The sequence below is a fragment of the Gopherus flavomarginatus genome, chromosome 12 (assembly GCF_025201925.1).
Source record: "Gopherus flavomarginatus isolate rGopFla2 chromosome 12, rGopFla2.mat.asm, whole genome shotgun sequence".
In the NCBI taxonomy this organism is placed as follows: domain Eukaryota; kingdom Metazoa; phylum Chordata; order Testudines; family Testudinidae; genus Gopherus; species Gopherus flavomarginatus.
The window spans coordinates 1996805-2010383 of NC_066628.1; the positions used below are offsets into that span (position 1 = coordinate 1996805).

General features: G+C 67.0%; 1 protein-coding gene across 2 annotated transcripts; it reads left to right on the plus strand.

The window, feature by feature from the left end:
- Positions 1–1210: 1210 nt before the first annotated feature.
- DDX39B (DExD-box helicase 39B) lies at positions 1211–9946 on the plus strand. Of its 2 annotated transcripts, XM_050919645.1 has the most exons (11): positions 1211–1319; positions 3211–3447; positions 3861–3988; positions 5478–5570; positions 5779–5962; positions 6282–6400; positions 8066–8197; positions 8284–8393; positions 8843–8987; positions 9430–9577; positions 9828–9946. In XM_050919645.1, the coding sequence occupies exons 2-11, from the start codon at positions 3237–3239 to the stop codon at positions 9842–9844; spliced, it is 1287 nt and encodes a 428-aa protein (XP_050775602.1). In that variant the 5' UTR covers positions 1211–1319; positions 3211–3236; the 3' UTR covers positions 9845–9946. The 2 variants fall into 2 exon arrangements, with proteins under 2 accessions (XP_050775602.1, XP_050775601.1); XM_050919644.1 differs by lacking the exon at positions 1211–1319 and having other exon boundaries at positions 3349–3447; positions 3866–3988.
- Positions 9947–13579: the final 3633 nt, after the last annotated feature.

Below are 13579 nucleotides of genomic sequence, written 5' to 3' on the forward strand. Positions count from 1 at the left end.
GGTGCCCGTCGCTCCTACCGTCTCCTTGCTGTTCTTGTGTGGAGCTGATAGGAAAATGAAGGCAACGCTTCGACAGCCTCCCGCTCCAGTTCCTCGCAGCCTTCCATGCTGAGCTGGGCAGTAAGGATGGGTCAGACTCTGAGGCAGTGCAGGTGCCAGGGTGGTAATACTATGGCAGCCTGACGTCTCCGCTCAGCCTTGTAGCCGGAGAGCAGGGCCGGCTGCCTGGGGCAGGGGGACAGCTCTGAAGGCAGTGCTGCTCGCGCAAGTCAGGGACCCATGCCCAGTTTTGGCGAAAAAGTTGGGACAGCCGGATCAGAGCTGGAAAAGGGGACTATGGTCCCCCTAACTACAGGGAACCTGGCATCACAGGGGTGTGGCCAGAGGGGACGTGGCATCACAGGGGCATGGCTGGGGGAATGTGGCATCACGGGGGTGTGGTGAGAGGGGATGTGGCATCACAGGGGCGTGGCGAGAGGGGATGTGGCATCACAGGGGCGTGGCTGGGGGAACGTGGCATCACGGGGTGCGGCTGGGGGAACGTGGCATCACAGGGGTGTGGCCGAGGGGACGTGGCATCACAGGGGCGTGGTGAGAGAGGGGAGCGTGGCTTCAAGGAGGCGTGGCCAGAGGGGAGCGTGATATCACCGGGGTATGGCCAGAGGGGATGTGGCATCACACAGGGTGGCCAGAGGGAAGTGTGGCCTCAAGGGGGGTGTGGCCAGAGGGGGACATGTCATCGTGGGGAGTATGGCCAGAGGGGAGTGTGGCATCATGGGGGTGTGTCAGAGGGGACGTGGTATCACATGGGGGTGGCCAGAGGGGACGTGGCATCACACGAGGGTGGCCAGAGGGGACGTGGCATCATGGAGGGCTGCCCCTGGCACCAGTGACATCAGCCCAGGACAAGGCCTCAGAGGCTAAGTGAAGCCTGAACCAAACTACTCCCAGCCCCTCCCCTCAGGGCCACCAATGCCTGAAGGACCCCGTGGGAAAAACAATCCCCCGCCCCGTCCTGCTGCGGGGAGATGTGCCCCCCTCAGTCGCCTGATCAAAAACATGAACCCGCGAAGCAGCCGCGAATCCGGTGCGCTCGGGTCCATCCCAGTCGGGATTAAAAAATGCTGCAAATGGCCCCATTTGTGTGTATGTGCGTTTTTTTCCAATCAGGCGCCGCGTAGGGCAGCCCCATCCGGCGCTGGCGCGGGGTCCTGGCCGCAGCGCGCTCCGCTCCCCGCATCCCGGAAGTGAAGGCGCCGCTCACTTCTGGCTGCGGCCGCCGCTCGGAGGAGACTTGGGCGCCCCTCCCCCCGCAGGAGGTAAGCCCTCGGCGAGAATCGGTCGCGCATCGCCGCCATCTTGGGCCATCCGCCCCCCGGCGGGGCCGATACCCCTTCTCCGGGCGATTCTCCCTCCGATGGGCCCGGTCTCGGGGGCCATTTCCCGCGCCCGACCCCGATAATCGGCCTGGAAGGGGCCCCGGGGGGGATGGACGGATTCCCCATTGTGCGTCTGTATAGCCAGGAATCCAAGATGGCGTCGACCCTGCTCTCTTCCGCCCCCGGCCCGCTCCGTCATCCGCGAACATCGGCCCCGTCCTGCCCCTGCGCCGCCGGGGGCCCGGCCGGGTGGGGAGGGGGGACGCCCCCGCCGCCCCCCAGAGGGATATTGGGGGGGGGCCGTGAAATAAACACATAAAAATATGGCGCTTAAGACGCCCCCCCCCGGCTACAGGGGGAGCCTGTGGCGGGCCGCGGGGAAGGGGGTGCAGCTCCCTCCAGCACGTGGGGGAGGGGCGGGGTGGGGTGTGTAAGGGAGGGGGCGGGGGGTTGGGGGGCAGTTAATTGGGGGCGGTGCCCAAAGGCTGGGCAGGTGTATGGAGGGCAGGGGGCGTGGACGCAGCCCCCCCCCTTGCGGACAGCCCCATTTCCTCGTGGCTGGCAAGGGAGGCCGGGGGCCCCTCCATATTTCCGGGCCCCCCGGGCAGCTGAGGCAGCTCCCCCCAGTCCTTGGCATGGGGGGGTGGAGTTGGGGGTGCACCTGCCCGGGGCTGCTGTTTGCTTTGTACTGCGCGTGGGGAGGGATTGGGGACACAGACACCCGTTGTGTGTCGGGGGGGTAGGAGCGCACCCCCATGTTCTAATCCCCCCAAGCTGGAGAAAGAACCCAGGCGTCCTGGCTTTCACTGTGTGTGGGGGGGACAATAGAGAGACTGGGCCCCCCAGCATCGCAGGCTGTAGCTAGAGGGCGAGTGGGGTCCAGTTTGCTGGACAGCGGTGGGGTTTGGGGGCTATGGGGGCTATGGCTGCACCCCAGGGATTGCTTGTCGCACAGGGACGTGCCCTCAACGTGGGGCTTCTGGGGCATGGCTGCACCCCATTATCTGCTGGGGGGTTCGGCTCCCGCCTCCCCCTAGCCACGGCTTGCATTGGAGGTGAACGCTGGCACCCACGACTGGGTGGGATCTAGGGGGGCGACTGCGCCTCATTATAGTGGGGGTCTGGATTCTACAGAGCTGTGCACTGGGGGAAATGGGGTGTGTGAAAACAGCCCCCCAGGTGCTGGGAGAGGGGTGGCAGGACCCCAAAACACTTCTCTGTAGCCTGCTCACCCCAGGGCAGGGTGGGTGCGTGGGGTACACACGCGCGGCTCCCCAGGGCGGGGTGGGTGCGTGGGGTACACATGCGCGGCTCCCCAGGGCGGGGTGGGTGCGTGGGGTACACACGCGCGGCTCCCCAGGGCGGGGTGGGCGCGTGGGGTACACGCGCGGCTCCCCAGGGCGGGGTGGGCTCATGTGGATGTGGGGGGGGGCAGGGACACCCCCCGAGTTAGTCATGGGGTGGCTGGGAGTCGATTGCCCCCCCCCCCCGCACAGCTCCTCAGGGGTTAGGAAATGGGGGGTATCTTGTGTGCTCCACATGTCTGCAGAGCCAAGGCTGCTGGACGAAGGGGGGGATTTGGGGTCTCAGCACCAGTGGGGGATTTGTGAGTGACCCAACTTGGACCCCATACTGGGGGGGGCTATTGAGGGGGACATGGAGATGTTAGGAGCTGGATAGAGGATTCCCCTAACTGGGACTGGCTGGCTCCGAGTGGGGAATGGGGGGCAGGGGCGGCCGGCTCAGACTGGGCAATGGGGGGCAGGGGGTGGCTGGCTCGGAGTGGGCAATGGGGGGTGGCTGGCGCCGCCTGACCCCACCACCCCCCCAGTCTCAGCAGGCCCCTCCGGCGCCGCCATGGCGGAGAACGACGTGGATAACGAGCTGCTGGATTATGAGGATGACGAGGTGGAGAACCAGGCGGCCGGCGACGGGGTGGACGTGCCCCCCAAGAAGGACGTCAAGGGGTCCTACGTCTCCATCCACAGCTCCGGCTTCCGGGACTTTCTGCTGAAACCCGAACTCCTCCGGGCCATCGTCGACTGCGGCTTCGAGCACCCCTCGGAAGGTCAGCCGGACGCCTGGGTCCCACCCGGGGGAGGGGCCAGGGTGCCTGGGGTCTCTCCTGGCCCTGGGGGGGGGGGGGAATGGGGGCTGGTGGGTTAGAGCGGGGGGGGGGGGGCTGGGAGCCAGGACTCCTGGGTTCTCTCCCCAGCTCTGGGAGGGGAGTGGGGCCTGGTGGTTAGAACAGGGGGGCTGGGAACCAGGACTCTTGGGTTCTCTCTCAGTTCCCGGAGGGAAGTAGGGCCTGGTGGTCAGAGTAGGGGGGGCTGGGAGCCCGGACTTCTGGGTTCTCTCTCAGCTCTGGGAGGAGAGTGGGTCTGGAGGTCAGAGCAGGGGGGCTGGGAGGGGAGCGGGGCCCGGTGGTCGGAGCAGGGGGGGCTGAGCCCCGGCTGACCCTGCCCCCCCTCCCCCCCACAGTGCAGCACGAGTGCATCCCGCAGGCCATCCTGGGCATGGACGTGCTGTGCCAGGCCAAGTCGGGCATGGGCAAGACGGCCGTGTTCGTGCTGGCCACGCTGCAGCAGCTGGAGCCCGTCACGGGGCAGGTGAGGGGGCGGGGCCTGGGAACGGCCGGGGGGGGCGGGACCCCTAGGAACGGCCTGGGGAGGTTGGGAGAGCCCGGTTGGGGGAGCGGGACCCCCGGGAATGGCCTGGGCAGGTTGGGAGAGCCCATTTGGGGGGTTGGGGGGGCGGGACCCCCAGGAATGGCCTGGGCAGGTTGGGAGAGCCCGGTTGGGGGAGCGGGACCCCCGGGAATGGCCTGGGGAGGTTGGGAGAGCCCGGTTGGGGGAGCGGGACCCCCGGGAATGGCCTGGGCAGGTTGGGAGAGCCCATTTGGGGGGGTTGGGGGGGCGGGACCCCCAGGAATGGCCTGGGCAGGTTGGGAGAGCCCATTTGGGGGGTTGGGGGGGCGGGACCCCTGGGAACGGCCTGGGCAGGTTGGGAGAGCTCAGCTGGTGGTGGGATGCCCTGGGAATGGTCTGGGGACATTGGCAGAGCCCGTTGGGGGATGGGACCCTCGGGAACGGCCTGGGGAGGTTGGGAGAGCCCGGTTGGGGGGCAGGACCCCCTGGAAGGGCCTGGGGAGGTTGGGAGAGCCCATTTGGGGGGCGGGACCCCCTGGAAGGGCCTGGGGAGGTTGGGAGAGCCCATTTGGGGGGCGGGACCCCCTGGAAGGGCCTGGGGAGGTTGGGAGAGCCCATTTGCGGTGGCGGGACCCCCTGGAAGGGCCTGGGGAGGTTGGGAGAGCCCATTTGCGGTGGCGGGACCCCCGGGAATGGCCTGGGGAGGTTGGGAGAGCCCGGTTGGGGGAGCGGGACCCCCGGGAATGGCCTGGGCAGGTTGGGAGAGCCCATTTGGGGGGGCGGGACCCCTGGGAACGGCCTGGGCAGGTTGGGAGAGCTCAGCTGGTGGTGGGATGCCCTGGGAATGGTCTGGGGACATTGGCAGAGGCCGTTGGGGGATGGGACCCCCGGGAACGGCCTGGGGAGGTTGGGAGAGCCCGGTTGGGGGGCAGGACCCCCTGGAAGGGCCTGGGGAGGTTGAGAGAGCCCATTTGGGGGGCGGGACCCCCTGGAAGGGCCTGGGGAGGTTGGGAGAGCCCGGTTGGGGGGCGGGACCCCCTGGAAGGGCCTGGGGAGGTTGGGAAAGCCCATTTGGGGGGTTGGGGGGCGGAACCCTCTGGAAGGGTCTGGGGAGGTTGGGAGAGCCCATTTGGGGGGTTGGGGGGCGGAACCCTCTGGAAGGGCCTGGGGAGGTTGGGAGAGCCCATTTGGGGGGTTGGGGGGCGGAACCCTCTGGAAGGGCCTGGGGAGGTTGGGAGAGCCCATTTGGGGGGCAGGGACAGTTGGTGACTGACTGGTGGGGGAGTTGGGGAGAGACCAATTGGTGACTGATGGGGGGAGTTGGAAGGGACCATTGCGGGGGGGGGCGCGTGGAAGGGCTGGTTGGAACTTGCCTGGGGTGGCCAAGGGGCAGCAGGTGAGGTGGGGCAGGGCTTGGGGGGGCCTCTGCACTAACGCCCCTGTCCCCCAGGTGTCGGTGCTGGTGATGTGCCACACGCGGGAGCTGGCGTTCCAGATCAGCAAGGAGTACGAGCGCTTCTCCAAGTATATGCCCAGCGTCAAGGTGAGGGCTGAGGCGCCGGGGGACAGCCAGGCTGGGGGACTCGGGGGGCAGGGAGCCAGGCTGGGGGACTCGGGGGGCAGCCAGTGGGGGGCTCGGGGCAGGGAGCCAGCCTGGGGCGCAGGGGGTAGCCAGCAGGGGGCTTGGGGCAGGGAGCCAGGCGGGGGTGCTGGGGGCAGCTAGCGGAGGGCTCACCCTGCCCTTTCCTCAGGTGGCGGTGTTTTTCGGGGGCCTGTCCATCAAGAAGGATGAGGAGGTGCTGAAGAAGAATTGCCCCCACATCGTGGTGGGGACGCCGGGCCGGATTCTGGCCCTGGCGCGCAACAAGAGCCTCAACCTCAAACACATCAAGCACTTCATCCTGGACGAGTGCGACAAGATGCTGGAGCAGCTCGGTGAGCGGGGGGGCTGCTGGGGGGGCAGGGATGCGCGCCTGGGCCCCAGTGAGCGTGGGGGGGGGGCACCACAGGTACATGGGGGGCCCTATAGAGTAGAAGGGGCAGGTTATCCTGGGGGCAATTGGCCGCCCTGGGCTCACCCTGTTCCTGACCTGCCCAGCTAGGGGCTGAGGGGCACGTTTTGGGGGGGTGGAGGATGTCCCAGCCACCCCGTTCCTGACCCCGCCCTGCCCAGCTGGGGGCTGTGGGGCAGGTTTCCCAGGGCTGGGGGGTGTCCGAGCACCCCGTTGCTGACCCCGTCTCCTCCTCCCCCTAGATATGCGCCGGGACGTCCAGGAGATCTTCCGCATGACCCCGCATGAAAAGCAGGTCATGATGTTTAGCGCCACCCTGAGCAAGGAAATCCGCCCCGTCTGCCGCAAATTCATGCAAGACGTAATTACCCCCTTCTACCTTCTTAGCCCCCCCGGCGCCCCGCGGCGCCCGGACCGGCCCCTAGCACAGGCCCCCAGAGCTTCCGGAAGATCACTCGGGTTACGCTAGCCTCGGCACCCCCGGCGCGGAACGCAGGGCGCCCCCTCTTCCCGCCCTCCCCCCCGCCCCCCCTTCCTGCCCGGCACCGCGGCCTCCGGATCAGCTGGCCCCATACACCCAGGCAAGTGAGTGCTCCGCCTACCACGCACAGTGCCAGAGACCCCCCACCCCCGTCCCAGCCCCCCCGGCGCTCTGGAGACCGGCGGCGCCCCCCTGTGGCGAAGAGCAGCGTGGAGAGCGGAGACGGCCCCGGCGGCGGCTCGCAGAGACTCGGCGGCGCCAGGATCCGGCTTATCCTTTTTCGGAACCGGACTCGGGGGGTTTGGGGCTCACGGGGGGCCAGTGGGGTGCGGGAGGCAAGGGGTTAATCGGAACCCTTCCTCCCCTAGATGGCCCAGGGGGGCTTCACCCAGGGCATGCTGGGAGCTACGACAAGGGGAGGGCATTTTCCCAGGCTTGGGGTTTGCCCAGGAAGACAGGTGAATGCTGGGAAATTTCCCAGTGCATGCTGGGAGCTGTGTCAAGGGGAGATGCCTAGAATGCTTGCCTCATGGCTGGAAGCCCAGTGCATGCTGGGGAATCTCACCTGGCACCAGAGAAGGCAGGCAACCTAGGTGGCTCCAGCCCCTTCCTTGCCTTCTATTTCCCAGCATGCTCTGGGCGTTGGCAGCTTGGCGTCTGACCTTGCCCTCCTTGTGGGCTGGCTGGGGTGGGGAGGGGGAGGAATTATGTCTTGGGGGGCTGTTCCCCACGATCCCCCGCAGGGGGTGATCAGGCCTGTGGCACTGGTTGGGGGGTTGTGGAGAGTAGTGGGGTGCTTTCCCCATGGACCCCCACGCACTGCCTGTGGGGGTGGTGCACCCTGACCTGGGCAGAGCAACCTAGGGTGAATGGGGCTCCCTAGAGTGCTCAGCCCTGGAGAATGAGAGGATGGGACCCCGGCGTCCAGCAGGACCTGACAGGCCCCACGGCTCGCAGCGCTGGGGGCTCGGGCTGGGACCCAGGCGTCTGGGAAGGACCTGATGGGCCCCATGGCTCGCAGCGCTGGGGGCTCGGGCTGGGACCCAGGTGTCCAGCCAGGACCCGACAGGCCCCACGGCTGGGGCTGGGACACAGGTGTCTGGCCAGGACCCGAAGGGCCCCACGGCTCGCAGCGCTGGGGGCTCGGGCTGGGACCCAGGAGTCCAGCCAGGACCCGACAGGCCGCACGGCTCGCAGCGCTGGGGGCTCGGGCTGGGACCCAGGTGTCCAGATAGGACCCGACAGGCCCCACGGCTCGCAGCCCTGGGGGCTCGGGCTGGGACCCAGGTGTCCAGCCAGGACCCGACAGGCCCCACGGCTCGCAGCCCTGGGGGCTCGGGCTGGGACCCAGGTGTCCAGCCAGGACCCGACAGGCCGCACGGCTCGCAGCGCTGGGGGCTCGGGCTGGGACCCAGGAGTCCAGGCTGTCAGCATCGGCCATGGGAGCGGGGCGGATGGCTGGGTGTTCCCCGGGGGGCCCTGGGAGGGATGTTGGGGTCTCTCCCCCAGCGCGGGCGGGGGGTTCACCCTGCTCTGCCCCCCCAGCCCATGGAGATCTTCGTGGACGACGAGACGAAGCTGACGCTGCACGGCCTGCAGCAATACTACGTCAAGCTGAAGGACAACGAGAAGAACCGCAAGCTCTTCGACCTGCTCGACGTGCTGGAGTTCAACCAGGTAGCGCCCGCGGACCCAGGCGTCCGGGCAGGGGACCCAGGCGTCCGGGCAGTGCTGTCCCTCGCTCACCCCTCCCTCCCCCGCAGGTGGTGATCTTCGTCAAGTCAGTGCAGCGCTGCATCGCACTGGCCCAGCTGCTGGTGGAGCAGAACTTCCCGGCCATCGCCATCCACCGGGGCATGCCCCAGGAGGAGAGGTGAGGGGCGCCAGGATCCCCCAAACTCCCCGCCTGGGCCGTCTCTCTCAGTGCCTGGCTAGTGACCCCCCCCAGCGGCGTGGTGCAACTCCGTTCCTTGCCTGCAGACCAGGCAGGTTTTGGGTTGTGACTCTGAACCCCCGGCCGGGCGCTGGTACCTCCTCCCTTGGCTGGCGTCTGGGCACTGCCCGTGCCGGCTGTGCAGCCCGTTCCCGTAGCGTGCGCGTGGCATTAGCAATGTGCTCGTTAGAAGAGGGACTTCAGCTGCTCGTTACCGGCCCCCGGGACTGCGTGGGGCCCACTTCATGTGCAAGGTCACAATGACAAACGAGGAATATGGGGGTTAGTGTTGCAGTGGGGGGGCTTTGCCAATGGGGGGCAGGGCCGCCGGGGGGCTTGGTTTGGGGGCAGACAGTGACTCCAGACACAACCCCCCTCCGCCCCCCCAGGCTGTCCCGCTACCAGCAGTTCAAGGATTTCCAGCGCCGGATCCTGGTGGCCACCAACCTCTTCGGGCGGGGGATGGACATCGAGCGGGTCAACATCGCCTTCAACTACGACATGCCCGAGGACTCCGACACCTACCTGCACCGGGTGAGCCGGGCCCCGGACCCCATCCTGCGGCGGGGCTGGGGGGTCAGAGCAGGGGGGTTGGGAGCCAGGACGCCTGGGTTCTGTCCCCGGCTCTGGGAGGGGAGTGGGGGCTGGTGGTTAGAGCAGGGGGCCAGGAGCCTGGGTTCTCTCCTCAGCTCTGGGAGGGGAGTGGGGGCTGGTGGTTAGAGCAGGGGGCCAGGAGCCTGGGTTCTGTCCCCGGTGCTGGGAGGGGAGTGGGGGCTGGTGGTGAGAGCAGGGGCTGGGAGCCAGGACTCCTGGGTTCTCTCCCGGCTCTGGGAGGGGAGTGGGGGCTGGTGGTTAGAGCAGGGGGGGCTGGGAGCCAGGACTCCTGGGTTCTCTCCCGGCTCTGGGAGGGGAGGGGGGCTGGGTGGCGCGATATCCCCCCAGCAGCGCAAAGCTCTGACCCCCTCCATCCCCGTAGGTGGCGCGCGCCGGGCGGTTCGGCACCAAGGGCCTGGCCATCACCTTCGTGTCGGACGAGAACGACGCCAAGATCCTGAACGACGTGCAGGATCGCTTCGAGGTGAACATCAGCGAGCTGCCCGATGAGATCGACATCTCCTCCTACAGTGAGTGCCGGGGGGCCAGGACCCCTACGGGGAGGGGCTTGCGCACGCATCCCTGGGGAGGAGACGTGGACAACTGGTGGGGTGGTGGGGAGACCAGTGGGGGGAGCCCAGGGAGGAATCTAGGGCTGGGGGTGCAAAGACCGAGAGCTCTTCCAGGGATTTCCCTGTGGAGCCAAGGGGGAGCAGGACAGGGCGTAGGGGGCTCCCTGGGGGCACAGCCGTTAACCTCCCTCTCCTCTCCCTCCCACAGTCGAGCAGACCCGATAAGGGGCGTCCTCGACACTCCTCGTCCCGCGTCATCCTTCTTTTGGTGGTTTTAAGCCCTCTCCCCCACCCCCCGTTTCATTTCCACGCGACCCCGAGAGCCGACGAGGATGGAGAAGACGGCCCAGGCCCTGGCCCTGCCCTGAGGACTGCAGCCCTCCAGACTTCGGAGGGACGGGACAGGGGCGGGAGAACCATTGGAAGAGCGGACTGGAGCGGTGGGGGGCATAGCAGGGTTCCCCCCTGTCCTGCCCTGCTGTGGGAGAAGGATCCCACCTCACCCCCCAGCTGTGAGGCGTAGCCCACCCTGCCACCAATGGGCCCTGGCCTTCGTTGGCGCAAATGGAAGGATCCCAGCGCTGCCACCAGCAGTCCCGGGATCCACCACCGAGGAGCCCTGATCCCAGCTGGGCCCTAACCGAGGGAGATCCCAGCCTGCCACCAGCGACCCCTGGGCTGGGCCCCCTCACCTGGCGCCAGCGCCGACCCGACCCCATCCCCTTCCCCGTCCTGCAAGAATTTGAACATGAGCGAGCCCTTGGCTCCGGCCAGGCTGCTGCGGCCCCTCCCCCGCTCCCTGCCACTCATGGCAAGTTTGTGTTTTTATAGGAAAAGAGAAAATCCTGAAAAAAAAGGGCCCCCCCCCCGATGTCCTTTCTTTTATACCAAGCTTGGAGCCGGTTTTACCAGCGTCGGGCGGGTTTGTGCGTTTCCCCATTTTTCGTTGTCTGCCTGGAGCATCCAGGGCCCTGCCGGGCTGGGCTGGGCCAGTGGGTGCTGGGGGGCAGCGCTCGTGGGCGGCTTTGGGAACCTCGCCCTGAGGATGGATTAAAAGACTTGTCAGAACCCAGAAGCTGCTGCTGCTTTGTGGGGAGGGGCTGTCCCCGACTTGGCCCCCTGGGAGGAAGCCCTCAGCGTGATGACCCTTCGCGGGGGTCCGCTCGCTCTCCAGGGCTAGGCCCCGCTGCCCCCCAGGACCGCCCCTCTGAGCCTCCTGCCGCCTGGCTCTGCCGTGGGCCCCTTGGGGGCCCCCCCGGGAGTGACACCCCCCGATCTCCAGGGTCTCAGGCCTAGTGACCCTTAGCGCAAGTCCCCAGACCCCTCTCCCCTCCGCCCATTGTTGGCTGTTCCTGGGTCCCCAATCTCCAGGCTGTCAGGGGAGGTCACACCTGGTCCTCTGCAGCAACAACCTCCTCCCCCCATTGTTACACAGGGAAACTGAGGTGCACACAGTACTCAGCAAACACAAAATCGCCTGGTTTGTCCCACCTGGCTCCCAGCCCCACCTGTTCTAGCACTAACCCCCTTTCCCCCCCCCCCTCTAGCCAGGGGTGACCCCCAGGCGTGTGAGAGAAGATTACAGGGGTTCCTGGCCTGCCCAGTGTTCTGGGCTCAGAATGGCCTTGGGGTTCTAGGAGGAGCTATGGGGGGGGCATGGGGGGGCTCCATTTCCCTGGGTTGCTTGGGCTGGGCTGCTTCCTCGCTGGTCAACTGGAGTTTTCCCTCTGCCCCCTGGAGCAGAGCCTCCCCCCCCCAGCAAGGAGCCTCCCCCAAGCCCCCCAGTGGAGCAGCCTCCTGCCCCAAACCCCAGAGGCCCCACGGGAGTGAACTAGCCCAGTGGCTCTCGACCTTCCAGGGTCCCGGTCAGGAGCCTGCTGGGTCCGGTGTCCCCCCGAGCGTCACCACACTGAAAATCCTCCTGCTTCCACCGTTGGCCACGAACACACAGCCGGGCCCTGGCCCCGGCCCTGAACTGTTCCTTCCCGGTGCCCTTACCCCCGGCTGGGGACCAGTCCTGGGCTGGGCCGGTGCTTTGTACCGATGCGGCTGGCGCTCCTGGCCCTGGCTGAGTCGCCGGAGCCCCCCGGGGCGGGAACCCCCAGGAACCGCGGGGACTCTGCCCGAGTCTGGCAGCCAGTAGAGCGGCCGCAGCTGTCGGACGCCCCCAGGGTGGAGCTCCGCTCTGCCAGTGTCGTTCTCGGGCGGCTGCGGGCGTTTTCCTGCTGCCCCGGCTCTGCAGGGCGCTGGTCCAGAGTCCCCCAGCGACCACAGACCCTGCTGAGGTACGAAGGCAGCAGCCAGCTGTACTGTCAGAGAAACAGGCTGCAGCTCCCCGGCGTGGGAGTCCCAGGTGCTGTGAGCCCCCTGGCACTGGACTCGGCTCAGTCAGGGGCGGGACTTTCCACTGCCCCCTAGGCCAGCCCCACACGGGTACAAACACGTTACACAGCACTCCTGGTGTATTGCAGTACAGCCCCTCTGCACAGCACAGTGCAGCCCTTCGACGCAACGCAGTGCAACCCCTCTGCACAGCGCAGTGCAGCCCCTCCACGCAGCGCAGTGCAACCCCTCGACGCAGCCCGGTACAGGCCCTGAACACAGCGCAGTGCAGCCCCTTGACGCAGCGCAGTGTAGCCCCTCTGCACAGCACGATGCAGCCCCTCGACGCAGCGCAGTGAAGCCCCTCTGCACAGCGCAGTGCAGTTTGTACAGCACAGCGCAGCCCCTTGACGCAGCGCAGGGCAACCCCTCTGCACAGCACGGTACAGGCCCTGAACACAGCGCAGTGCAACCCGTCTGCACAGCACGGTACAGGCCCTGAACGCAGCGCAGTGCAGCCCCTCTGCACAGCGCAGTGCAACCCCTCTGTGCAGCCCCTCGACGCAGCGCAGTGCAGCCCCTCTGCACAGCGCAGTGCAACCCCTCAACAGAGCACGGTGCAGCCCCTCGACGCAGTGCAGCCCCTCTGCACAGTGAGGTGCTGCCTCACCTCATACATGTTGGTTCGAAGAAAACAGCCCTGTCCATCCCATTCCCCTTTGGCCCTGCCAGGGGCTGGGGCAGCCTGTTTCCCGGTCCCCGTGTGGCATGTACGAGTAGCGGTTGTTCTGATACCTGGTGCCCAGCACCTTTTCGGTACGTCCCTGGCTGCAGCCTCAGCCCTCTCCTTGCCAGTGGCTGCAGGCAGGGCCTGCCTCTGGCTCAGCTTCACTTCACGTCGTTAGCAGTGGCCTGACCATTCCTTCAGCTCCAGCCCCCTCATCCTTTTTGCTGCCCTCTGCTGGACTCTTTCCAATTTTTCCACATCCTTTCTGTACTGGGGTGCCCAAAACTGGATGCAGTATCCAGATGGGGCCTCCCCAATGCCAAATAGAGGGGAATGATCACATCCCTCCATCTGCTGGCAATGCCCCTACTTATACAGCCCAAAATGCCATTAGCCTTCTTGGCAACAAGGGCACACTGTTGACTCATATCCAGCTTCTCGCCCACTGTAACCCCCAGGTCCTTTTCTGCAGAACTGCTGCCGAGCCGCTCGGTCCCCAGCCTGTAGCCGTGCCTGGGATTCTTCCGACCTAAGGGCAGGCTGCATGTGGCCCACAATGGTAAATGGGTCGACATCCCGGCCCTAGGGGGCTGGGAACTGAGTCCCAGCTGAGGGGCTTCACGACGGGACCAGGCTTCAATTTCCTGCCCAGCTGCCTGTAACTGCTGGCGGGAAAAACCTCCTGGACATGGAGGGCAGGGGGTTCGGAGAAGTGACCGAGCTGGGCGAGGGGACTCCTCGTCTGGGATGGGTTTGTGGGGCTGGGAGCCCTGCAGCTGGGAACATGTCAGATCAGGTGGGGCAGAGCCCCGGGGCGTGGGCCGGAGGGAAGGATCCTGCCTTGGGATTGCAGGGGGTGGGTGAGATGGGCCTGTCAGGGGATTTTCGTATGTCTGGTTTCTATGGAACAA